Below are 26,506 nucleotides of genomic sequence, written 5' to 3'. Positions count from 1 at the left end.
GCTACCGCCAATGAACATGGGCTATTTGCCAGCACGATGCTAATGCACCATCTCGTGTCTTCGCACAAGGACTCATTCAGGTGCCCTTGTCCTTCCCTCAGGGAAGCGGAAATGCAGGCTGCGAAGGATTAAATGAGTTGTCCAAAGTCACTGTTCAGGGGCAGAGCAGAGATGTGAATTCAGGTCTGTTTGATTCCAAAGCCTGTTCTTTCTTTATTTTTTTTTTTTTAAGATTTTATTTATTTATTTGACAGAGAGAGAGAGAGAGACAGCGAGAGAGGGAACACAAGCAGGGGGAGTGGGAGAGGGAGAAGCAGGCTTTCCGCAGAGCAGGGAGCCCGACGCGGGGCTCGATCCCAGGACCCTGGGATCACGACCTGAGCCGAAGGCAGACGTTTAACGACTGAGCCACCCAGGCGCCCGAAAGCCTGTTCTTTTAACCACTGCCTAGACACCTCTCACTGTTTCGTCCGTTTTATTCACTTAACGGTATGCGTCCGGCCCAGGGCCTGCTGTGGGTCTCTCCCACGGTAGGAGGCTGAGTTCAAGACAGGCGTCAAGAGAGGCTTACTTCAAGTAAGGGGGAAAAGGACTCCCAGTACGCATCCAGCAGTGATGCCCAGCGAGAGAGCTGCAGGGGACCCGGTCCGGTCAGCCCTCTGTCCTCCATCCTCCGTGAGACAGCCGGGCTCCTGAGCTGCTCTTACTCAGCTGCTGGGCTCTCTTTGACCCCTGAATCCATGTTTCCTGCTGAGGAAACAGGGGGACCAGACACTGGCTGGCCTGCTGCCCTAGGAGAGGGCCTGGGGTGAGATAAGAGGATGCATAGCCCGTGGGAGGAGCCTGAGCAGGGCAGAGGGCCAGGCAGGAAATCACCCCTTCCTTGGGGGGCCAAGAGGGAATGACTCAGGGCTGACTGGCGGGAGTTCCGTTTTTGTGGCCAGGACGGGCTGCCGTGAGGCCCCTTGGATAACGTGCTCGGGGTCGCCTTCCCCAGCCGTCTGCCAAATGGGGCTTGGACAGGTGTACCTTGGCCTTTCCTCTTTCCCTTTTCCACCAACAAGTGGACTGGGCTGGTCTCTTGCTCTACCCCTGCCCAACCCAGGCCATCCCCTGCACGGTAGAATGTAGCCGTAGAGAGAAGCGGTGAGGACTGAAGCTAGGTAGCCTTGGGACAGCCGAGGCTGAGAATCTAGGTGCTCTGTACCTATGGTCTGCTGCCTTGTCTGCAGTGGGGCTCTGGCTGCTAGGAGGCCACAGTGGAAATGTGGGCATCTTCTGCTGGGGGAGGGTGCCCTTAGCCTAGGACCAGGGCTGATCTGAAACTTTCACCTCTTGCCCCCCTACCCCCCCACCTTCCTCCCAGCCCCAAGCAACCACTGAGAACGAATAACTGAATTCAGCAAGGATGCGGGACACAAGATCGACACACAAAACACAGTTTTCTTCTACAGACTTGCAGTCTACTTTGTATCTCTATAATGTGCCTATTCTGGACATTTCATATAAATGAAATACAAGCAGATGCAATAGGTGGTCTTTTGTGACTAGCTTCTTTCGCTTAGCATGGATTTCCCAGGGTCCAAGCATGTTGTGGCACAGATCAGTACTTCATTCCCTTTTAATGGCGGAATAATACTCCATTGTATGGACAGACCACATTTTGTTTACCCATTCATCCTTTGAGGGACATTTGAGTTCTTTCCACGTTTTGGCATTACGAATAACATTTCTATAAACATTTGTATACAAGTTTTTGCGTGGACATATGTTTGGATTTCTCTTGGGTAGATAACTACGAATGGAACTGTTGGGTCTTATGGGCACTCTTAAGGAAACTTACATTTTATTGACAAACTGCCAGATTACTTTCTGAACAGGTTATACAATTTTACATTCCCACGGGTGGTGTAAGAGAGTTCTGATTTCTCCCTGCCAACATCTGTTATTATCTGACTTGTTGATTATAGCCATCTTGGTGGGTGTGAATTTGTATCTCCTTGTGGTTTTGATTTGCATTTCCCTGACGATTAATCATGTCAAACATCTTTTCATGTGCCTATTGGCTATTTGTAGATCTTCTTTGGAGCTATTCGAATACTTTGCTAGTTTAAAAATTGGTTTATCTCTTTATTATTGAGTTGTAAGTCTTCTTAATATATTCTAGACCCAAGTCCCTGATCAGATACATGCTTTGCAAACATTTTCCCCATTCTGTAGTTTGTCTTTTCACCTTCTTGATAGTGTCTTTGGATGTACAAGTTTTCTACTCTGATGATGTCTAATTTATCAATTTTTTATTTTGTTACTTGTACTTTTGTTGTCCATAGAGTCCATTACCAAATCTGAGGTCATGAAGATTTACTTCTATGTTTTCTTTTAAGGGTTTTATAGTTTTGGCTCTTACATTTAGGCCTTTGATCCATATTGAGTTAATTCTGTACATAGTGTTTGGGTAGAAGTCCAACTTCATTCTTTTGCATGTGGCTATTAATTTGTTCCAGCATCATTTGTTGAAGACCATTCTTTCCCCATTGAATGGTCCTGATGTCTTTGTTAAAAATCAGTTGACCTTGGACACACGGGTTTATTTCTGGACTGTTGATTCTATTCATTTATTTGGTATTTGTTGCTTTGTAGTTAATTTTGAAATCAGAAGTGTGAATCCTGCAACTTTGTCATTCTTTTTCAAGATTGTTTTGGCTATTCTGGGTCCCTTACAATTCTATATAGATTTTATTTTATTTTTTAAAGATTTATTTATTTATTTGTTCATGAGAGACAGAGAGTGAGGGAGGGAGGCAGAGGCCCTCAGAAAGAAAGGTGGAGCAGGGAGCCTGATGCAGGACTCGATCCCAGGACCCCGGGATCAAGACCTGAGCCGAAGGCGGACACTTAACTGACTGAGCCCCCCAGGTGCCCCTATGCGGATTTTAGAACTGACTTGTCAATTTCTACTAAGAAGCCGGACGAGAGTCTGATAAGGCTTTCATTGAGTCTGTGGATCAATTTGGTAAGTATTATCATCTTAATAATATGAAGTTTTCCAAGTCATGAACATGAGAGGCTTTTCCATTTATTTCGTCCTGCTTTAATTTCTTTCAGTGATGTCTTATAGTCTTCAGGGTATGAGTTTTGCACTCTGTTAAATTTATTCCAAAGTATACATTTTTTTAAACTAATGGTATGTTTTTGTTTTGTTTTTTTAAAGATTTTACTTATTTACTTGAGAAAGAGAGAAAGAGAGAGAGAGCAGGGGGAGGAGCAGAGGGAGAGGGACAAACAGACTCTGTGCTGAGTGTGGAGCCCGACCTGGGGCTTGATCTCACGACCCTGAGATCATGACCTAAGCCAAAACCAAGAGCTGGACGCCTAATCGACTGAGCCACCCAGGTGCCTTCCTCTCCCCCGGCAAAGACAACTTTTTAGTTTCCACATCCTGGACCTCAAAATATCCCTGCGGTCGATCTGAAATTTCATTCTAGCAAATCCTACCTCCCCTTGTCCTGCATAGCCTCCCAATTACTCCAGTTTGTTTCTTCTTAAATTCAGCCCCCGACTCCAACCATTCAAGTCTTTTTAGAATACAGATTCTGCTAATCACCACCCATTCCAAACTCCTTGCATTTGCATATACTATCAGCGGACACTGAGCACACACTAGGTACCGGGCCCAATGCAGCCTGTGCCCGTGTGATCTCATTTAGTGCTGACAACAGTGAGGTAGCTATTACTAACCCCATTTTGCGGAGGAGAAAACTGAAGCTCAGACAGTTTAAGTGACTTGACCAAGGTCACACAGACCGTAAGTGATTTAGCAGAACTTGGACATGGGTCCATGTGATTCCAGAATCTGTGTTATTACAAAACCATGCTGTGTTAAACCTTCTTTGATTTCATCTGATTCACTGAAGAAATGTGTGAAGCAAGACAAACCTTGTTTCTTAAGGACCGGTGGGAGAGAAATCTGAGGACAGCCTGAGGCAGTGATACAGGACTAGCTTTCAGGACCAGAGCGCCTCCCAGTACACTCGGAGATAGATCCTGAGGAAGGCGAAGGAATCCTGCCGTAGCTGGCTGAAGTGGGAAGTGACCTCTGCCTTCCTCCTTGGGGGCCCGCAGGCCAGCCAGTAAGGTGGGTACCAAGCCAGGGAAGGCCACCTAGAGACCTAAGGAGAAGTGAGAGCTCAAGGCAGGCCAGAATTGGTCTGGTGCTGAGGTGTCAGTGAGCTGAGACTGAGCTAGTGCTGATCCTGGCCCGGACTGTTTGGACAGAGCCGACCCCTAGACTGGCAGTTACATAGAGATGTAGGGAGAGCTGCTGGTGACGGGCACTGGAGAGCAGGGAGGCCAGGGGAAACTGGACTTCTCATAGAACAGGGAGGTGGGTGGTGGTGTCTGTGTAAAATGGGTCTTCCAGAACATCCCCCGGCATGGAGAGCCAACCCCAACAGTGGGCTGGGGGCTTACGACTGTGTCCCTGAGGACAGCGTTTCTTTTCTTGGAAAGTCCAGTTTCTCTTTGGTTCAACTTTTCCTTGGGATTGGCCAGCAATGAAAGGAAGACATTGGTTGGAGCTTCTTATAGCATTTATTTATTTATTTTGGATAATAAAGCCGGAGTGGGGAGTAGCCAAACGGGGAATGTTAGTGGTGCGGGGGCTGGCTTGGGTGGGAACTGAGGAGGGCTTGAGTGTAGGGAGTCGCAGGAGAGGGTGCAAATGTGCAGCAGCTGAGCTAGAAGGAGAAATGTGAAGAGTCACTGTAACAGTAGCTGCTAAAGGCATGGGAGCAGCTGCAAAGGATGAGGATCCGAGTCCCCTAAGGGGGTAAGCCCACCCCACCCCTGGGTCCCCTCTTTTATTTTTTTCTTTTAAAATTTTATTTATTTGAGAGAGAGATAGAGAGAGAGAGAGTGGGGGGAGGAGCAGAGGGAGAGGGAGAAGCAGACTCTGCACGGAGCACGGAGCACGGAGCCCGATGTGGGGCTCGATCTCACGACCCTGAGATCACGACCTGAGCCAAAACCAAGAGTTGGAAGCTCAACCGACGGAGCCACCCAGGTGCCCTGGATCCCCTCTTTTCTTAAGTTAAAAAAAAAAAAATTCCTCGAGGCAGCTCAGGTCAGAGGCTGCAAGGATCCGAAGTCACAGGTGGGAGAGTGGAGTTGGCTCTGGCCAGCAGAGCCCGGTTCTGACTTGACAGCCGCTCAGGCCTCCTCGGCTGTGGCGTCGATGCCCGCGTAAGTGAAGTTCTCAAACAGCGACATGTTCACATAGGCCTGCGGGACAGAACAGGCTTTAGTGTGGGCCGGGGGCGGGGGCGCCTCTGGCTGGAGCTCCCTGGCTTCCAATGTGGTAGCGCGACTTGAAGAGACACTGATTTAGACTCAAGATGGCCCCATGGCCAAAGGTGGCCCTCTGCAGCCAGAGCAGACCACGGTTGGGGGTTCAGGTGAGAGCCCGTCGACACACTGTTAAACAAGAGGGCTTTTTCTCTTCTTTTAAAAAAAAATTTTCACTGAAGTGTAGTTGACATATAATATTGTTAGTTTCAGGTGTACAACACAGCGATTTGACAGTCACCATCTGTCACCACGCAAAGTACCGTACTGGTGACTATTTTCCTTATGCTGTGCTTTCATCCCTGGGACTTATTTATCGCGTAACTGGAAGTTTTACCTCTTGTACCTCTTAGTCTTCACCGATTTTGCCCAAGTGTGGAGGCTTGGCAACCACTAGTTTGTTCTCTGGATTTATGAGTCTCGTTTTTTGTTTATTCTTTGTTTTGTTTTTTAGATTCCACATATAAGTGAGATCAAATGGTATTTATCTTTCTCTGACATATTTCTTAGCCTAGTGCCCTCTACATCCAACCATGTTGCTGTGAACGGCAAGATTTCTTTTTTTTTTTTTTAAGATTTTATTTATTTGACACAGAGAGAGACAGCGAGAGAGGGAACACAAGCAGGGGGAGTGGGAGGGAGAAGCAGGCTTCCCGCGGAGCAGGGAGCCCAATGCGGGGGCTCGATCCCAGGATCCTGGGACCATGACCTGAGCCGAAGGCAGATACTTAATGACTGAGCCACCCAGGCGCCCCAAAATCTCATTCTTTTGGATGGCTGAGTAATATTCCATTGTACACACAACTGACCCTGAACAACATGGATTTGAACTGTATGGGTCCGCTTACACCAGATTTTTTTCAATAAACACTGTACAGTGGTGTAAATATATTTTCTCTTCCTTATGACCTTCCTACTAACATTTTCTTTTCTCTAGCTTATTTTGGTGTAAGAACACAGTATATAATACATACATAAAATATGTGTTAGTTGACTGTTTATGTTAGTGGTATGGCTTCTAGTCAACAGTAAGCTATCAGTAATTAAGTTTGGGGGGAGTCAAAAGTTATATGCAGGTTTTTGACTACCTAGGGGATCGGTGCCCTTAACCCACCCATTGTTCAAGGGTCAACTGTATATACTGCATCTTTATCTATTCATCTTAGCTTTTTTTTTATGTACCCATCAAATGAATTGTTTGTTCATGCATTCATTCATTTATTCATCTATTCATAAAGCTATTTTTGGTCATTTATCCATTTATGTGGTTATTCGATCATTCATTCATTCTTGTTTGTTTGTTGAAAGGTTTTATATTTAAGTAATCTCTACACCCAACATGGGCTCGAACTCATCACCCCGAGATCAAGAGTCGCACACTCCACCGCCTGGGCCAGCCAGGCGTCCCGATCATTCCTTCATTCTTAAGACAGTTTATTAATTCCTACAGCTACTTAGTCATTAATTCATATGAAGAACTCTTTGCATTTGCTCATTCTGATATATTTCTTCTTTTATATTTACCTGATAATTCCTTTATTCACATGGTTACTAGATTCAGTTATTTAATTATGTGTTCATTCATATGTTTATTGTATCACCTATCCCCTAATTCTACTCATTCATTCACTTACTCTATCATTCATTCACCCATCCATCCATTTGGTTAGCTGACCATTCAGGCACTGTCACTCTGGCCCTGTGCCCGGTGAGGAGAAAGGCTCCAAATGAGAGTGGGCTGACGGCCCCAGCCGAGGAAGACAGGTAAGCAGTCTGGAACCTGGGGCCTGGGGGAGGGATTGGCTGCCGGGACCTTGGAAGAGTTAGGAGGGCCTAGTGTCCAACCCATGGAGAGCTGGAAAGGGGGGGGGTGGCATCCTGAGGCCCAGCTGTCCTGGAAGCTAGTGGTGGGGATAAGGACATGGAGGTGCTGCTCTCTGGCTTCGATGAGAGAGCACCCCCAGAGCCCGCTGAGCCCCAGTCCCCGTCACCCCCAGTCTCCTCACCTTCCTGGCTTCCAGCATCCGGCCCAGCTGCAGCGCAATCTGGGCAAAGGGGGGTCGCTCATATGGACGGTCCCGCCAGCACTGACGCATCAGCTCGTACCTGCGGATGGGGCATTGCTGAGAAGAGGGGTCGGGGCCAACGGGGCTGAGGGGGTCCGGGGCTCCAGGCTGAGGACACTCACACTTCATCGTCACAGTTACGAGGCTGTTCCATGCGGTAGCCCTGAGGCAGCTTCTCATAGAGCTCAGCACAGGTCATGCCACAGTAAGGTGTGCCCCCTGCAGGAGGGGACGGAGCTCTCTCAGCCCAGGGAACGGGGGTGGGGGGGTGGGGGGTAAGGAGAGGGCTGGGGTCTGGGGATCTAGAACTCACCAAGGCTCACGATCTCCCAGAGGAGGACCCCAAAGGACCAACTGAAACGAGAAGGATGTACTTAGTTCCCGTCTAGGCCCTGGGGCCAGCTGTTTAATGTCTACCTGCCCCGGGGTGCAGCCCTCCCCCCCCGCACCCCCCCATCGGCCCCTGCATGGGTCTACGCTGCAGGTGTCCGCCTTGGCCAGCCGCTGTCTCTGCTCCACTGAAATTCCTTCATAGCCGCTCCCAGGCTCAACATTGGCACAGCTAACATTTTAATCACACCCTCTGGGCCTCGCACTGATCATCTAACATATATGTTCATGCGTTTAACCCTCGCACCAGCCTTATGATATAGGTGCTATTGTTATGCCCATTCTACAGATGGAGACACTGAGGTACTGGAGGAGTACTGACTACTGAGCTAGCTTGCCCAAGGTCACACAGCTCGTCAGTGGTAGAACTGGACTCAAGCCCTCACAATTCAACTCCAGAGCCCTTGCTCTTAACTGCCTCTTATACTGTGCAACCTCACCTCTACGCAGGTGAGACCAGGATGGAAGTTCTAGTGGGGGGAGGGCATCTAGGGGGTTTGGGGGCAGAAGCAGGAAGTAGCTGAGTGGTGGTCAGAGGGGCGGTCACTGTGGTGGACAGTGAACAAGGCAAGCCAGGCCAAAGGGCTGGGGGCCAATGGGCAAAGCAGGCTGGGTTCCCTGGAAAGAAGAGCAGAAGGGGGGCCGATATGGTCGTCTGGGGGTGAGAACATAAAGAGGGGACCTCGGCGGTTATGCTCTGGTTACGTTCTCAGGTGGAGATGACCCTGCCCTTCAGAGACGAAGGTGAGAACACTCCTTGAGTGGTCTCTCCATCCACCCAGGCATTATCCACCCACATTCCCAAACCTCTCCAGTGTTATCTCCCAGTGTTAGATGAACACTGCTCTAAAGTCCCCTACCCCAATCCTACCACTGAAACACCTTCCAAGACAACGCCTCCTTCCAGCCAGCCCCCCACCTTCCCACTAAGATGCTGGGCATCGCCAAGGTCTACCCAAGACACACTTGTATCATACCTGTGTCACGCCTGGAACATACCCTGGAATGCCCAAATCATGCTCATACTACCTGACATGTGCCTAAGACGTGTCTAGTTATGTCTGTATGCATCTTTGGGGGACCAATCCCTCCTGCCCCTTCTGAGCCCCACACTCACACATCACTCTTGGTGGTATAGACACTGTAGTTCAGAGACTCAATGGCCATCCAGCGCACGGGGAGACGCCCCTGGGAGAGAGCGGGTTTGAGGGGTTGGGTGAGGAGGAGGGGCCTGTGTCAGGGGTTCTGGGGGGCAGGCATGGAACCTGAGTGGGGAGACTGAGACTTACCATCGTCTTCTTCACATAAACCTCCTCCCCCCGAGAGAGGCCAAAGTCAGCAATCTTGGAGGCCAGGTTCTCTCCGACCAGCACATTGCGGGCAGCCAGGTCCCTGTGGATGAACTGTAGGCATGGTCAGAAGTCAGGAAAGACTGGGGATGAGCAAGCCCAGGATTCCTGGGCCCGTGAGGGATCTGACCTCACAGCTGGTCTTTGTGGGCACCCTCCCTCTCTATAACAGCCCCTTACGCTTCTTCCCAGCCAACCAGGCCTTATCCTGGACCAGCGACTCCTGCCTCAGAAAAGTCACGCTGCTGGCTGTCCCTTCCTTCTTGGGATCTGGCCATGGCCAAGCTCAGGCTGTGTCCCTCTTTTTGGGACAAGGGTGGGCTTGTCCCTGGTGACCACACTGCATCCTCCCCTCTTCACTTGTTCCCTTCCCCCTTTCCTCTCCCCTCCTTGAAGAAAGTGGGGGATGCCCTCCTCTTGCCCAAAGTGACCTTTCCCTTGAGTCCCAAGTCCTCCCCACAAGACCCTCCACCTTCCTTGGAAACCTCTCTCCATCAACCCCTCCCTCTGCCCTGGCCCCTACTCCTCTGCTTCAGAAACACTTGAAACTTCACTAACTTTAAAATGCCCTTCCTCAGTCTCATGTCCCCCTCCTGCTACTGTCCCCTCCTTCCTTCCATTCAAGCAGGGTGTCCTCAGACGTGGGCTCAGGCCTCCACTCCCTGCCCCACCCTCCACCCTGTCCTGGTGGGTCTTTCCACCCCCCCCAACAGGGTCCACTCCCTTGCCATGAGACTCTCTACCATTTTGTGGGGTGACGGCTCCCAGATTGTTGTCTCTGGCCTCGGCCTTTCTCCCGAGTTCTAGGCTAGTATCTCTAACTGCCAACTCAACATCTCCACCCCGATGCCCCTCACATGCTTCAAACGAAACCCCAGACCTGCTGGTTGTCTTGTGCTCTCCCGCACGGGCCCAGACCAGTGGCTCAGGGTCTTGTCCTCCTCTGTCTTCCCCGACCCCACACCCAATTAGGGCCTGCTGCAGTGCGCCCCATGGCGGCACACCTTCCCCCCACTTGCACACACCTGCTTCTCGCTCAGGTACTGCATGCCGTTGGCCGCGTCACTGGCGAAGCGCAGCAGTTGCCGGGAGCTGAGGGTCGAGGCTGTGCCATGCTCTCGGGCGAAAGCTGGGTCCGTCTCCAGGACCCGGCTCTTTCGCAGAAAGTCTAGCAGGTTCCCGTAGGGGGCGTATTCAATGGCGATATACAGGTAACCTGGGCGGGAAGGAGCAGGGACAGTGGGCTTGCAGCAGGCACCGCCCCCCCCCCCGCCCCCCGTCGGAGAAGGGAGCCTGAAGCCCCAGATGGGGCTTGGGAAAAAGGGGCAGGTGAGGAGCTGGGGGCTTACCTCGGTTCTCACAAGCCCCCAAGAGGTTGATGATATTGGGGTGATGCCCCAATTTGCACAGAACTTCCAGTTCTCCCGCAAAGTCCCGATGGTCATTTTCAGAGGCATACTCTGTGTAAAGAATCCAATATCACTTCTGTCAGAAACAGTCCTGGAGAAAAGGCAAGACTAGTGAGGGCTGCGGGCAGGTGCTGGAGGGAGCCAGGTAGGGCCTGGGATCTGTGGGACAAAGGGGGGGGGGTGGGCCTGGGGTCAGGGGTCTCTCCCTGGGGGACCTTTCAGCATCTTGATGGCCGCGTTCATCTTGAGCCCGTCCTTCTTGATCATGGCCCGGATGACCTGGCCGAAGTTCCCCTCCCCGATGAGGTCCTCAAAGGTGATGTCTTCCCACTCCAGCACTGGGTAACTCAGGGGCTCGGGCTGTGGTTTCGGCCGCCGGGTTAGCGTCAAGGTGCCTGAGCTGAACTGCAGGATGGTTTCTTCGCCCTTCATGGGAGGGGACAAATGGGCAGGCGGTCCGCGCCAAGACCCGGGGCCAGCAGGAGGCACAGATGGGCATCAAGGGACGGTTAGACAAATGGGCAGAGACCCCCGCAGAGGGCACTCTGGTGGTCAGCCAGGAGCAGACATGCAGACAGAGGACACACGCTGAGACAGAATCACAGGAGATGAAGCCATCGGTGGGCCGCTGGGTGGTTGGGTGTCCAAGAACAGAGAGGCGAGGCCACAGCCGGGGATCAGGTATGGCGGGCTCCAGAAGAACAAAGAGTGGGTAAGGCTGCTAGAAGCCATGAAGCCACGAGTCAATGGAAAGAGGGTATCTCCAACATTTCAAGCAGGAAAGAATTGGAATGAGCTGGGCTGCGAAGTGGCAAGCTTCCCATTACAGTGCCAATCTCACAACCAGGTTTTTGGTCATCAGGGATACTCTGAAGAGGACTTCAGCCTTGGGCTGTGGGCTAGGACACATTTATTGAGCGCCTATCACATGTGAAGCCCCAAGCTGCTGGGAGTCAGCGGAGGGCTTTTCTCCACAGCAGCAGAAGCAGAGATGACTGTCCACCCAGGTGGCATCCATCTATAGCTCTAAAACCACCCAGGAGCTGAAGACAGAAAGACCAGCACAAAAGAGGAACATCCTTTCCCGCAACCGTGTAGGAGCTGGGCCACCTGGGCAGGGCGGATGGCAGGAAAGGGAAACAGCTGGGCGGGACCCAGGGCACGCTGACAAGAGACCTGGAAGAGGGTTGACACAGACCTGGGGGTGGGGCTCCCTAAGTGAGCTGATGCCCAGCTCCCTAGGCGAGGGGCTCAGGACACGGGGCACACGGATTCCCGGGAAACACGCACAGCGGAGGGCACTGTACACAGATGCACGCACGCACATGTGCTCGGGGAGGGGCACAGGGACACACGGGGACACGCACGGGGGTGCCCACCAGTGGATGCGTATGTGCACTCCTGCGTGGCACACACGCACACCTTCGTGCGGGCACGTGAGGGAGGGGGCGTCTGGGCAGATATTAGGATTATGTATGTGTTCAAGGCTGCTTTCCCACCTCCTTCCCTCAACATTTGCATTACCCTGCCCCCACCTCAGCAGTGGAGCTTTTTGGGCGTACTGACCTCAGAAAAGAGCAGCCTGGAACAAAGAAGCCAATTGAATCTGTGAAGGGAGTTTTTACTAAAGCCCGGCAGAGACAATAGCCTTGGACACTAGGCTTTCTATCATAAGGATCAGCCCTTGAGAGAGAAGAGGGGTTTTTTTGTTTTGTTTTTTGCTGCTGTTGTTGTTGTTTTTGTTTCTTTGAAATGCCAAAGCTTGGCTGTAAATATCAAAAGCCCAGGTGCAGAGGGCCAAGGGCAAAGTCTGGATCATCAGGGACAGCTCTGGGGAAAGATCTCAGAGGAGGCAGTAGGGCAGGTGGGACACAGACTACGGACTACGGAGAGCTCAGACAGGCTTACAGTGAGGCCAGGGAGAGTGCCGGCGGCGCTTCCTTCCCCCCTGTAGCGACAGGGGAACCCCGGGCTAGCACAATTCTAGAGTAGAAACAGCCATAACAGGGGTCGCGGCAAAGGGCATGAGGGCCACAGAACACGCTGCCCTCCGTAGGGTACAGGGAGCTCCTCACGGCTCTTAAGTTTCCCAGAGGAGGCCCTGGCCTTTGCAGAGACGAGGCCGGGACGAGGAACTCACAGTAGGAGTGGCCTGTAGGCCGGACGCCACAGAAAGGCTGAGGGCATCGGCCACAAATGTGTGCTGGCTCTCAAGTCCGGGAGGGTCTGCCAGGACAGGGGCCAATATGAAGCCCAGGTGACCCCCTGTCCCCCTGCCCCCGCCATGTCATCACCATGCTACCTAGGCTTATAGCACCTCCAGGGAGAAGCGGGAGAATCCCGAATCTACCATGGTGCAATATGGACATATGGGCTCGTTTGGAAGTGGGAATATTAAATATTTCACCACTAACATAAACTGACTGATGAACTGAATTCAGTTCTAGAAAAATAAGGACGATTATATTTTACACCCCTGAGCATCGCTGAGTGAAGTCCTATACCCGTGACATAAACACGCACACGCACGCACACGCACACACTCAGGGGGTACAGGTACTGTGCGTGAGTGGACAGATGCATCTAGACACGGGGCGCACGGACTGACCGATCCTGACTGGTAAGTGAAGGTGCGTCTGCGGCGCAGGCAGCTTCTGCGGATGCACACCAGTGTTAAGAGGGCAGCCAGGATGCTGAGGCAGGTGGCAGACACGGAGCCCACGACGGCCAGGATCAGCTGCCGATCCAGGCCCTCCTCAGCTGCCTGGACCTCTTGGACCGGGCCCTCACTCTGCAGCCCTGCACACAAGAAGGGGGGCGGATCATGGGGAGGGAGAGGTCAGAGATCCTAGCACCAGGAGGGACTGGGGGTGTCAGGCCGAAGGCCGATGGTTCCCTGGAGTGACAGGATTTTCCTAGCATTAGGATGACAGAAGCAGGGAAGGGCCAGGGTGCCCAGGGTCAGGACTGGTGTGACTTGTTGGGAAGAGCATCGGATGTCCTAGCTCCAAAGCTGGAGATTGCGTGGAAGGAGAGGGCATGGAGACCTACCCCGGGCCCGGGAGCTGCTGTGGCCCTGCTCTCTCACCATTGCCCAGGGTGGACTCCTCCACCACGCTGCTCCAATCTCCAGGACCCTGGATGCTGGCCCGCACACGGAAGAGGTAGCGTGTACTAGCATTAAGGCCATGGACAATGGTGCTTGTCTCCTCGGGCCTGTCCACGTCCATCCACAGTGGGTCTCCTGAGCCCCCGGCCACCTGCACCTCCACAATGTACTTGGATATAGGCCCAGCTGAAGCCTCCGGGCGCTGCCACATCAGCTGAATCTCGGAGTCTGAGAGCGCCTGCGCACGGAGGTGTCGGGGGGCTGGGGGCCCTGGGGACATGGGGGCAGGAAGGCAGGGCTCAGATGGGAACAGGGTACGTAGCTCTGGGGTCAGACCCACTCTAGCCGTGTTCCCTGCTCTGTTGGCCCCAGAATGCGAGCTGACCCGCCAACCTCCTCCTTTCCCTTCTGGGCTGAATAGCGCTCCCTACGGCTCCCTTCACCCCCAAACTTCCGCTCCCCTTTGTTTTCCTTACGTGCCAGGTCTTCCTGGCATCCCAGCATGCTAGGTCCTCCCTGTGCCCCCGGTGCCCTGGGTTCCCCCAAATCCCATGTCCTCCTGGTACACCCCATCCTCCCCATGACTCTTGATCTCTACATGAACCCTGGCCTCCCCATGTCTCCCCCACCCCATATGCTCCTGGGGACCCACCTCCCCCTGGCCTCCAGAATCAGCCCGTCTCACATCCTCCCTGCAGTCACGTCTGGCTGACATCTTACTTCCCCCTCATGCCCACGTTTTCCACACGCCCTGTGTTCTCTCCCTGTCCAAGCACTCTCCGGTGACCTCCCGGGTCCTTTTGTGCTTCCTGTGGCCCAGGTCCTCCCCTCACCCTGAACCCACAACCCCTGTTCCAGGCACAGCATACCGCTGGGGGGCAGAAGCACGCGCGCAGGGGGCGAGGCGGGGCCCAGGAGGGTGCAGTGGTAGAGCCGCACATCCAGCTGGTAGGGGGTGCCAGGCGTGAGTCCGGTCAGGAGGGCGGTGCGGGCCTGGGGGGACGAGACGTTCTCCCGCCGCTCCTGTCCCCGTGCCCCATCCCATAGGCGCAGCAGGAAACCATCGCCCACCAGTGGCCCAGGCACCGAGGGTAAGGACCAGCTCACTCGCAACCGGTCAGGGCCCTCCACGTGCCAGCCCTCCAACCACGGCTGCAACGAGGGCTCTGGGGCCGGAGGTCGGGAGTCAGAACTGTTCAGTTGGTCCTTGGGGCTGGACAGGACAGCGATTCCCCAGGGGACAAGGCGGGACACCCTCCAGTGGGAAAGGCAGGGGCCCCTGGCGTGGGGACAAGACAGGACAACTCCTGAGTGCACAGGACGGTAGCCCCTGGGGGGACACGAAGGGGTGACTCTCGCCTCTCACCAGGACAGTCTGTGGTCATGAGGGTGGGAGGCCCCCAGGCCCCCTCCCCGCCTTCCCCCGGCCGGCTCAGCTGTACGCGGACACTGTATCCCGTCTTCGGCCTCAGGTTCATCAAAGTCACATTCTCGCTGGGGTCCACTGGGGGCAGCACACATCTATTCAGCCCCCACCTCTTCCACAAGCTGCCATCCTCCCCCCCTTTCATTCTGCCCTTTCCCCCTCATTATTACCCAATAGCCCTGTCCTGCCCCAGCCCCCCTCCCACCACCAGAGTCCCGCCCCCCCCGCCCTCCCCCCCCCCCCGCCACTCACCCACAATGGCGGACCACGCCATGGTGCTGTCCTGGGGCCGGTAGTGCAGGCGGACAGAGGTGATGGGGCCGTCCCCAGAGAAGGAGACCAGCGGGGAGACCACGAGCTGGCGGCTCTGCTTGGCCAGGAGCCGAGGAGCAGTCAGGGGCACTGGGGGCACTGCCAGGAGACCCAAGCTAAGGCAGGGTCCATCCAGATAGCCTGCACAGTCCTCAGAAAACTAAGGGCTCTACTGTGGCCAGCAAAGCCGTGTCTGGGTCTTGGTTTGGACGTGGGGCCCCTCCGGGCTGACGAGAGACAAAGTTCAACCGATGACCAAAAGGGCCAGCGTTCTGCCCCCTGGGCAGCTCAGGCCACAAGGATCCAACAATGAGGACGTGAGAGGGTCCCCAACGATGCTAAGTGGGGTCTGCCATGGCTAGCTGGATTTGGGGGAGGGCACTCTAACCAGGTAGCGTGGGGCACACAGAGCGGGCTGAGACCCAAGGCAGGGAGAGAGCCTGGTGTCAGCATGCTCTCTGCCCTCCCCCATCATTTGTCACTCTCTTCGCTGGAGAAAAAAAAGATAGCCAGTGATGAGGCACCTGCTCTGTCTGGGCTGTTTCATGCCTACAATCTCCACTTCTCACAGCTACCTTTCAGGCAGGGCTCTCCCCCGTGTTATGAGGCTCAGAGAGGTTTACCTTGCCTACGGCCAGGCAGCCAGCAGGAGGTACAACCAGGGTTTGAACGAGGTGTTTGGCCAGGCCACCTAGAATCAGCCGATCCTACCCCAAACAGCTTTTTGTTCCTGCCTGGCTTCCTCACTCCATGCTCATCGCCCCTCTTCTGGCTTGAGCTTTTCTTACCAGATGATCACGTCTGCTCTGTGACTGGTTCCCTTGCTTCTCCCAGACATTTACCAGACTGATTGTTCTAAGAAGAATGGGTGGATGGATGAATGGGTGGCTGGAAGCGAGGGAGGGCAGGAGGCTGGGTGGAGGACACAGGGTTGCGAGCTGAGGGGGTGGGAAGAACGGTGGCGTCAGCATGTCATGAGGAGGTGAGAGCACGGGTGGGTTTGGAGCCCTGGAGCCCCGCGTGCCTAGGGCTCACAGTAGGGCTTAGCTGTGCAGGGGGTGGCCTGATATAAAGTGGGCCCAGACTTCCACACTGACTTCAGAACCAGACCCCCACTGCTGGAGGTCCCACCAAATGGGTCTGGGGCTCAGGAGAGTGGTCTAGGCTACAGATCGTATCTGGATATGCATATCTGGAGTTGCCAGAGAACAGCCAAAACCTTGGGAGAGGACACTTTAATAACAGTAACAATAGGGATGCCTGGGGGGCTCAGTCCTTTGAGCGTCTGACTCTAGGTTTCAGCTCAGGTCATGATCTCAGGGTCCTGGGAGGGAGCCCCGCGTTGGGCTCTGTGCTCAGCACCGAGTCTGCTTGTCCCTCTCCCTCTGCCCCTCTCCCTGCTCGCTCGCTTGTTTCCTCTCTCTTGAATAAATAAATTAAATCTCTAAAAAAAAATAATACTAGCAATAAACGTCAACGTATATGAAGCACATACCCTGCACCAGGCACGGCGCTCAGTGCTTAAATACATCATCTAACCTCATTGCAACTTCAGTGCGTTAAATGCATCATCTAACCTCAGCGCAACTTAAACACATTAAATGCATCATCTGACTTGCTTCACTGCAACCCTCTCTGGAGAGTGCTGATATCCTCTCTGTATGGGGAGAGAAATAAGCTGCGAGGGGCTAAGCAGCTTGCTTAAGGCCCTGGAGCCAGGAATTTGTGGTGAAGATTTGAAACCAAATTGCCTGGGATCGGAAGCCTAGGGAGAAGAGACAGGCTGGAGGGGGAGCCCGGGTCACACTGATAGGTCCTGCTGGTGGGGCAGCTGCAAGTTTGGTGGGAGGGGTGGAGAGCAAGTAGGGAGGAAGAGGAAGAGGAAGAGGGGAGAGGTCTGGGCTTCTGTGGGGGAGGCGGGCTGTCAGGATCAGAGGGCGAGGAGCTAGGGCTTATCGGTGCTGGCGAAGGTGAAGGGACACGGTCGTGCCCTGCTCTGGGCCATCCTGGGCACTGGCAGCTCCCTCCCTACTCACCTGGAAAACCCCAAGTAGCTCCTCTGGGCAGCAGGCCACCCTCTGAGCTTAGGCGCCCTGCGTGCTCCCCTGTCCTGGCACTGAGAGCCCTGGGGTGTGACCCGGAGCAGGCAGCAGCATCCCAGAGGCAGAATTAAAGACACGCTGGGTGCAGGGCTTGTGAGAAGGTGGAGAGGGCCAGCATGGCCAGACAGGTGGCTGGGCAGGGCCAGAGGGTATGTCGTTCCTAAGGTACGGGATGTCCTTTCCAGATAGGACGGAGCTATGCTTCTGCCCTGACACAGGCCAGCCCAGACCTCTGGTGGATGACAAGCCCTCTTTGTTGGGTGCTGGGCTGAGAGTTTAGGTGCCCTTGCCCTTCCTGCTACAATGCTCTGTCTGAGCAGCATCAGCCCCCTGAGCACCACTCTGCCCACTGTCCATCCTCCATGGCCCCATCACTGACCTTTGACATTGACCCTGAAACGTCGGCTGTCTTGGCCACCCGATGTGGACACGCGGCACTCCCAGAGCCCACTGTCCCCAAGGGCCAAGCGGGGCACCTCGAACTCAGCTGTGGTCCTGTCTGGCTCCACAATGGCCTTGGTGGACTGAGAGAGACAGGGAAAGGGAACAGACCATAGAGAATGAGTACCCAAGTGGCTGGTATGGGGACTGATGAGGGGACAGAGGTGGCTTCTCAAGCGTCTGTCCGACCCCATTTGAGCCATAGTCAGGCCAGTGGGTAGAGCCTATGGAAAGCCCCGAGGGGTCAGGGGTCTGAGGGACCATGTGTGAGGCCGGGGGGATGGGGGGCAGGGGTGCTGCTGACCAGGAGGACTGTGCCATCTGGCTTCCGGAGCTCCATGCTGCCCCGCACTGGGAACGGGTTCCCCGCGGCTGCACAGTTGATCCGGGGCGTAGTCTCTAAGTTGAACTCCAGTTCTGAGGCCACGTCCAGGATCTGGGGGATCCGGTCTAGGGAGAGAGAGGGCGCATCCTGGAGCCCCACGGGGCAGACACTGACCACAAAGTGGCCCCTTGTCCCGTGTCATGCATCTCAGAGGAGGTGCCATTAACTGCTCAGCTGCTCAAGCCTGAAAGCCGCAGAGTCCTGTAGGGCCCTCGCACCCCACGGCTGATCGGCCGCAGAGTCTACCTCTTGTGCCCCCAACTCAATGTCCTCCCTCGGCCAAAGCAGGCCCCTCCCCGGCCTCACAGCCCCAACACTGGTTCAGGCCTCAATCGTTTCTGGGCTGTTACAGACCCTCTGGGGTCTCCTGCCTCTACTCTCCACCCAGCTGTGTGGATCCTCTCTCAAACCCAAATCTGACCGCCTTCCTTCCGCGTCTTCAACAATTCCCTCCTACCCCCAGCACACCTGCTGGCCTGCTGTTCAAAGTCCCCGAGGTTTGCCTCTTCTGACCGCCCCCACCCCAGCCTCCCCTTACTCCTGGTACTGGACCCTGAGGCCTCAGGCCCTAGGCCTTTGCCTGGGCTCTTTCCCTGGCCATCTTGCACTCATCCTTCATACCCCACCTCAGATCTTGCCTCTTCCCCAAAGCCCTCCCTAAACCCCTCAGACTGGCCAGGGGCCTCCTTTGGGCTCCCACCCACACTGGCTCCTGCCCAGCCCCGCGTGGGTGATGTGGGCTGGGCAGTAAGGACGCCCCCTGAACCCCGAGCTCCCCGAGGGTAGGAGCTGGAGCCAGGGAAACGCGTTGGGTGAAGGCTGACTTGTTTTGGGGGGTCTCAACGACCCTTGTACCTGACTTCTCACAGTGCACTCCATGCCAGCCGGATGGACAGACACAGCCGCTGAAGCGGTCGCAAGTACCACCATTCCGACAGCGGCACTGGAGGCGACAATCTGCCCCAAAGTGGCCAGGGGCACAGGCTGCGAACAGAGGGGCTGTGGTTAGAGGGGCAGCGAGGGCGCAGCTGGGGCCTGCCTGGGTAACGACAGGCTGGGTAAGCAGGGGACCGTGGAGGGCCTGGCGTGTGCAGCAGGGCCCGGGTGGAGGGGCCCGGTCTGGCTTGTGGCCGGCTGTCTGTGTCAGGGACAGCAGAGGGCAGGTCAGTCCGTACCTTCCTGGCACTGGCTTCCTCTCCAGCCAGATCCACAAGAACAGCCGTAGGGGTCCGGGAGGCAGAAGGTGAGACCTCGGCAGCCCGATGTGCCCGGGCACTGCTCCTGGCAGCTCTGCCCAAAGCGGCCCTCTCTGCAGGCTAGAAACAGGGCGGGTGGGTGTAGGGTCCACTGTTGGGCCGCAGGGTCCGGGATCCTCTTGGCATTCTCACCACCCACCAAGCTCCATCCTCTTGGTTCATGATTCTTCCCCCAGCCAGGGGGAAGGTAGGTCCTCGCCCCACCACCCCTGCCTCCTTACCCTGCTCGCAGCGGGTGCCAGTGAATCCAGGGGGGCACACACACTCGCCGTCCTGGTCATGGCAGACACCTCCGTGCAGGCAACCTGGACAGTCCTTGGTACAGTCTGGTCCCCAGCGCCCTGCCCCACAGCCTGGAGGAATGTGCTTTCAGCAACCGACCCTCCCCCCCCCACTGCTGCTGAGGACCAGGACAGCCCTGGGGGCCCACAGGAGGTGCCCACGGGCTCCTGGCTTCCCATCCCACCCACCGTCTCTGCCCTCTGCTCCTAACCCCGCACGATGAGCCGGAAGAAGGCGCTGCCTAGGGGGCTGGTTTCCAGGTAGGTGGCACTATAGATGCCACTCGCTGGTGGCTGCACATTTGGGAGCTGCATCAGGAACCGCCCGTCCTGGGCCTCATGCCAGTCCAGGGTATAGAAGTAGGATCCTGGGGGCAGAAGCGGGTCAGAGGCCTCAGCACCAGGTGAGAGCTGGTGCCCAGGTCACATCAATATGCGCCCCGTACAGTGGCCAGAACTGGGGCAAGGCACCAGCCAGGGTCTGTCCCCAAGGCAGAAAGCTGGGGTGCATCCTCTGCTCCGTGCCCCACCAACACTAAGTCACCAGGTCCTGCTCAGTCTAGCTCCTCCTCATCTCCTAAAGCAGTCCAGTCTTTTCCACGCCGCTCACGGCCACCACCACCACAGCCCTGGCCGCCTACAGCCTTCCAGGCAGTCTCCTCTGCCTCAGTTTCCCCTTCTCCCCGTCCATCCTCCACTCAGCAGCCCGCAGGATTTTCCTCAACAGAAGCCTCTGCAGCTCCGCTGCTTGGATTCCCCCAGTTACCCCCTCCTTAGCACATCACTGCTTAGCCCTCGGGCCCCATACCTCTCCACACCGTGCCTGATTCCTAACATTCCTGAGTTCTGAAAATGCTGGTTTCTCTTCTAGAAACACCATAGTATGTCAGCACTTCCTGCCTTTCCTCTTAGCCAATCCCCCTCCTGGAATGACCTTTCCTCCTCCTTTGTGTGGCTAATTCCCATGCCTCTTTCTGGGCACAGTTCAGGGGTTATCTACTTGGGGACTTCTCCCAGAAGCCTCTTCCTCCAGGACCTGCAGACCCAAATCCTAGGGTCCCTATCCCTGTACCACCCCTTTTGCCTCTTTGCTCAGGACTGGACTGTAGGGAGCCCAGGTCTACGTCACTCTCTCCACACCTCTCATCAGTTCAGGGGGCCTGGTGCTCAGGAGACAAACCCCTTGGCCCAAGGGAGGGGTCCTGCTCCCTCAAGAGCCCAGGGATGCAAGAGGCAGCCAAAGGGCTGTGGGTCTGAGGGCTGAGGCAGGAATCTCTGGGGCCACACAGAATAAGGGCTCCCTCCCATGGAGTGGCCAGAGGGTCTGATAGGGCCAGGGTCGGGGCAGGCCTGGGCCGAGTTACCAGTTCTCTTCTTCCCCACGAGGACTGCTGCCCCCCTGCCAGGGGGGCTATGTGACAGCACCTGCTAACTCCCAGGGGAGAGCCAAAGGTGATTTGAGGGTAACAGGGAAGGATGTAGTCGACGGCAAACAAGGCTGCTGGTCCTCTGGGTGCAGTAGGAGAACAGCGCAGAGCCAGAGAAGAGAGGGGTGGCAGGTGCCTCCCCTGGACCTGATCCAGGACAGAGGCTGGTGCGGCGGGGAGGGTAACAGGTGTATCGGAGTGAAGGCTGTGTAGGCGGCCAAAGCTGGCGGGGCCGAGGGCAGGGAGGTGTTCGTTGAGGCGGCAGACCCATGTGCGTTGACCTGCCCAACCCGTTCGGACGCCCCTCTCACCGTTGCTCTTCCAGATCACATCTGTCTGCTTCTCCTTGCGCACACGTGCCACAAGCACGGCCGTGTCGCCCTTGTTCACCGTGTGTGTGACCTTGTCCGGGAGCAGGTGCGCTGCGGTGGGGGTGGGGGGCGGGATGGAGGAACGGAGGGTGGGGTCAGAGGTCAAGGGCGCCTCCCCTCCGGTCCCCGCCCCGCGGGCCGGACTCACCTCCCGGGCTGTTGTGCACGTAGAGGACGCGCGTGCGCCCCGCGCCCGCCCCGCCCACGCACGAGAAGACGCCCACGAGGTCCGAGGGCTGCGAGAAGCCGCGCAGCGTGACGCGGTGCGAGCCGTTGCGCAGCAGGTGCGGGGGCTGTCCAGGCCGCGGCGTGCGCACGATGCGGTCGTCCTTCTCCAGCAGCAGCGGGGGCCCCCAGGCGTCGGCGCCTGGGCCTGGTCCGGCCTCCCCGGACACGCAGGTCAGGAAGAAGCGCTGGGGCTCGGCGAGCCGCAGGTCGGCCAGCAGCGTCAGGTCCACCGCGGCGCCTGGAGCGGGGACGTCAGTCCTCCTGTCCCACGGGGTCCCCAGCCCGCCCCGCGCCCTCTTCCAGGCGTTTCCCTCCCCTCCCTTCCGGTCTCTTTCCCGGCCCGCTGCGCACTGGCCCTTTCCTCCCGAGGCTCTTCGTCCCGAAAAACAAAAACAAAGCCCCCTCTCTGGCCTCCTGGTGCCCCCCTTCTCCCGCCAGATGGCTTCCCATTTATAGCCTCGGAAAGAATGATGTATGCTCCCTGTCTCCGTTCCCTCACTGTTTAATTCCCTGCCAGCCCTGTTGAGCCCCCACCTGTCTCAGACTGCTCTGCAAAGGGGAGCCGCTCTCCGGGAGAGCCCTGGAGAACAAAATCGGCTTCGAGAAAGCCCTCCCTGCCACTCCAGAGATCTAGACAGGCTTGCCATCCTGGGGTTTAAGGGAGAGGCGGGCTTCTATAGCCAGGTGGTTGGGGGGGCAGAAAGGAGGGGAGCCCCTCTTCTGTCCCTGCCCGTCACCTTTGGCGAGTAATTGGTTGGCTTAAATGCCACTTAGCTCATCAATTAATATTCTTCGAAAGCCTACCACGAGTAAATTGAAGTTAGCATTTGCTGACCGCCCACCATATGCTGGAGCACCTGCTTTCCAGTGGATCTTCACACCCCCAGTGAAGTTGATGTCTTTCCATTTACAGAGGAGGGCAATAATAATTATTCTACGGGCTTCCTGGAGCAAGCTCACCTACTCCCCTGGCTTAACTATCCCCTCTGACAGCCCTGGGACAGCCTCTCAGCTTTGGCCTGCACTTCTATCAGCTTCCCCAATCCTGCTTCTCTCCGGTGCCCCCTGACTCAACAGATGGCACTAACCACCCGAGACACAAACCTTGGAGTCCTCTCGTGCTCCTACTTTTGTGATAATGTTTATTGGAGGTCAATTTTATGGCAGGCGCTTTATGCATGTTCTCTCATTTTATCAGCCCAACTGTCCTGGGTGGTGGGTGTTAATTACCCTAGTTTTACAGCCAGCGAATGAAACCTCAGAGAAGTAACTTGCCCAAGGGCATACAATTAGTAACTGGCGAGCCCGGTTGTCTGACTCTGAACTCTATGCCTCTAAGGATGTTGCTGGCTGCTGCCATCAGTCACAAAATTCTGCGGATTCCACTTCCTCAAAGCCTCTTGACTGCACCCACATCTCCAAGCCCACCCTTGTTTAGACCTCACCTTTACTCACCTGGACCATCCCAACAGTTATTCCCCTCCTTTCCCGACTCATCCCCCAGAGTGACCATCTAAGACCTTGTGACTCAATGTCTGCAACCTCCCATGGCTCCCCATTGCCCGCAGGATACAGAGCATGCTTTTGAGCCCCTCATTGCTCACACTCTACTCTGAGAGGGTGAGCAATGAGACTTGCATCTACTAAGACTTGCATCTCCTCTGAGACTTGCATCTACTGTTCTGGCTGCCTGGAATGAAGACCACTGCTCCTAGCGAAGTCTCTCTGGACGCCTTTGTCATCTACTACCCCCGAGCAGAGTAGCTGGCTCCTCAGTGCTCCTCTGGGGCTACTTGTGTCTCTCTTTTATCCTTCACCCCATGTGTTGTGTCCCCAGCTACCACTCAAAGATAGCCTTTGCATTCTAATCCTTTTTGGCCATCACTGAAGGGATCAGCTGCTGCTTAGGCAACAACTGGGCACCGGGCAATCTGTGTAAATGACCTCCTTTAAACCCCATAACAGCCATAGGAGGTCAGCATCATAGACTCTGTTACATAGATCTGGAGGCTGTCTGCCTTTCAACCTGTGACCCAGAGCACAGCTCCTAGAATATTGTTGGTGCTAGGTAAATGTTTGTCAAATGAGTAATTGAATGAATCCAACACACCGACCGTATGAGCACCCACCGAAAACTTCAGGGCCCCCATAGGCCCTGCGGCGCTTTACTGATCCTAAAATCCAGCACAATGACTGCTGTACCCCCAATGCCAGGCCGCAGAGGTTTCTAGTGCCTGCCTGGGTTTTGGGGCCTTGATCCCACTTTCTAGCTGATCGGGGTGCACATAAAGGTGATGGCGGTGATGGTAAGGCTTCCTAGGGGAGAATCAGGGCTTTGGGGGCTGGGGGTGGGAGTGGCTTGGGGGAGACTTACCAACATGAGAAGCCAGAAAGAGGATGGGGAGCAGCAAACGGGGCCCCAGCCAGACCATACTCTGGAGGCTGACCAGGTCAGCCAGGACAAGCGAGGCCTCCGGTCAGTTCGTCTGGGTCTAGATGCTGGGCCTGTACTGATGAGTGTGTGTTGGTGCTGGGGAGGAAGAGGAAATGAGGTGGCTTGGGTGGGAGGGGTAGCAGTGAAGGGGTGGGGAGGGGACTTAGCCTGCTTCTGCTCACCGTCCTCCCCCCTCCCCACGCCCAGTCCGGCCCCCACAAGGCTGGGGATGGGTGTGGCCTGGAAGGCCCTGGAATGGGGTCACTTGAGGTGGGGGAGAGTTGTAAGGATAGACCTAGGAACTATGTGACCAGTTTTCCCATCTCCCCTTCTCCCTTTGGTCCTCTGTCTTGCCAGCAGGCAGGAGGCAGGAAAGGGAGGAAGCCAGTGGCTTCCGCCTATTGAGGAGGGACGGGGGAGGATGCTGTTCTGGGGTCTCCCCTCCCCCCAGCACATACAATATGGCCCATGCAATTCCTTATGTATGTGTCTTAGGACACTGATACACGGGTGTCCTAGAGAGCAGTTCACATACGGAACAAGTGGACAAAGGAACACAAGAATTCCCGCTCAGGGCAGAAAAAGAACTTTGATTCTATCTTGCATATGAAGGTGTGGACAAGTTTTCCCTTCCAGGTTCTTTGGCTGGCCTAATAATTGATATGAGGCAGATTAACAGCAGAAAAACAAGAGTTTAATAGCTTGTGTACCTCCCTGTAGACATAGGAGTGAAGGGGTTCAGAACAAGTCTTCCTGCAATATGCCTCTTTGGCATGAAGATTATTTTGAGCTAAAAATATTCAAAAACCTAGCAGATTCAGGAAAAGCTCTTTACCTCACTTTCAGCTGCCTAAATTTATATTGGAAAGGGTGCCTGTTCCAGGAAGAGAGCTATTAGCAGAGATTCCTTTTTACCTAAGGAACTTAACTGCGTGACAGGCCAACTTTTTTTTTTTAATTGAGTTATAATTACTATACAGTTATGTTTCAGATGTACAGTATAATGGTTCAACAATTCTGTCACCAAACAGCAATTATATTATTGACTATATTCCTTACGCTGTACTTTTCATCTCTGTGACTTTTTAATTTTATAACTGGAAGTTTGTACCTCCTAATCTGCTTTATCTACCTTACCCATCTCCTCTGGCAACCACTTGTTTGTTCTCTGCATTTGAGTCTGGTTTTTGTTTGTTTTGATTTTTAGATTCGACATATAAGTGAAATCATTGGGTATTTGTTTTTTGTCTGACCTAATTCACTTAGCATAATGCCCTCTGGGTCCATCCATGTTGTTGCAAATGGCAAGATCTCATTTTTTTATGGCTGAGTAATATTCCATTTTATCCGCATTTTCCTTATCCATTCATATATTAATGAGTACTTAGGTGGCTCCTATGTCTTGGCTGTTGTAAATAATGCTGCAGTAAAAATAGGGGGTGTATATATCTTTTCAAATTAGTGTTTTCTTTTTTTTGGTGGGGTGATAAATACCCAGTAGTACAACTACTGGATCCTATGCTTCCTCTGTACTGTTTTCCATGGTGGCCGCACCAGTTTGCATCTCCATCAATGGTGCACGAGGGTTCCTTTTTCTCCACATCCTCGCCAACACTTGTGATTTCTTTTTTTCTTGTTTTTAGTCCTTCTGACAAGTGTGAGGTGATACCTCATTGTGGGTTTGATTTGCATTTCCCAGATGATGAGTGATGTTGAGCATCTTTTCATGTGTGTGTTGGCCATCTGTATGTCTTCTTTGGAAGAATGTCTGTTCAGGTCCCCTGCCCATTTTAAAATCAGGTTTTGTGTGTGTGTGTGTGTGTGTGTGTGTGTGTGTGTGTGTGTGTGTGTGTGTGTGTGTGTTGTTTAAGTTCTTTATATATTTTGGATATTAACCACTTATCAGATATATTATTTGCAAATATCATTTCACATTCTGTAGGTTGCCTTTTCATTTTGTTGATGAATGACTGGACTGCCAGTGCGGTCAGGGAAAATTCCCCCCATCCCATAGACCCACAGACACCCCATCCTAGGTATGAGGCTGGGAAGAGCTTTCTCTTTTCTTTGCTGTGCACATAATGGGGCAGTCTTTGTTTTTTAAACATCTCTTCTGCCTTCTTGCCAATACCCACCTCCCTTTTGTAGCCCACCCTTGCCTTAGTTCAGTATGTTAT

General features: G+C 54.6%; 1 protein-coding gene across 2 annotated transcripts; it reads right to left on the bottom strand.

Annotated features, from left to right (window-relative positions):
* Positions 1-4,990: 4,990 nt before the first annotated feature.
* Positions 4,991-25,220, bottom strand: TIE1 (tyrosine kinase with immunoglobulin like and EGF like domains 1). 2 transcript variants are annotated; one of them, XM_035727279.1, is made up of 23 exons: positions 24,270-25,219; positions 21,816-22,133; positions 21,608-21,718; positions 20,082-20,237; positions 19,810-19,941; positions 19,508-19,648; positions 19,188-19,316; positions 18,252-18,397; positions 17,886-18,030; positions 15,345-15,503; positions 15,033-15,170; positions 14,536-14,832; positions 13,646-13,936; positions 13,166-13,356; positions 10,773-10,983; positions 10,498-10,608; positions 10,174-10,364; positions 9,089-9,202; positions 8,917-8,987; positions 7,723-7,763; positions 7,532-7,628; positions 7,350-7,449; positions 4,991-5,280 (listed from the first exon to the last, which is right to left on the bottom strand). In XM_035727279.1, the coding sequence occupies exons 1-23, from the start codon at positions 24,325-24,327 to the stop codon at positions 5,209-5,211; spliced, it is 3,420 nt and encodes a 1,139-aa protein (XP_035583172.1). In that variant the 5' UTR covers positions 24,328-25,219; the 3' UTR covers positions 4,991-5,208. The 2 variants fall into 2 exon arrangements, with proteins under 2 accessions (XP_035583172.1, XP_035583173.1); XM_035727280.1 differs by lacking the exon at positions 19,188-19,316 and having other exon boundaries at positions 24,270-25,220.
* Between the last annotated feature and the right edge of the window lie 1,286 nt (positions 25,221-26,506).

The sequence above is a fragment of the Zalophus californianus genome, chromosome 4 (assembly GCF_009762305.2).
Source record: "Zalophus californianus isolate mZalCal1 chromosome 4, mZalCal1.pri.v2, whole genome shotgun sequence".
Lineage (NCBI taxonomy): Eukaryota > Metazoa > Chordata > Mammalia > Carnivora > Otariidae > Zalophus > Zalophus californianus.
The sequence above is the reverse complement of the archived record's forward strand: the minus strand, read 5'-3'. Positions and strand labels throughout refer to the sequence as shown.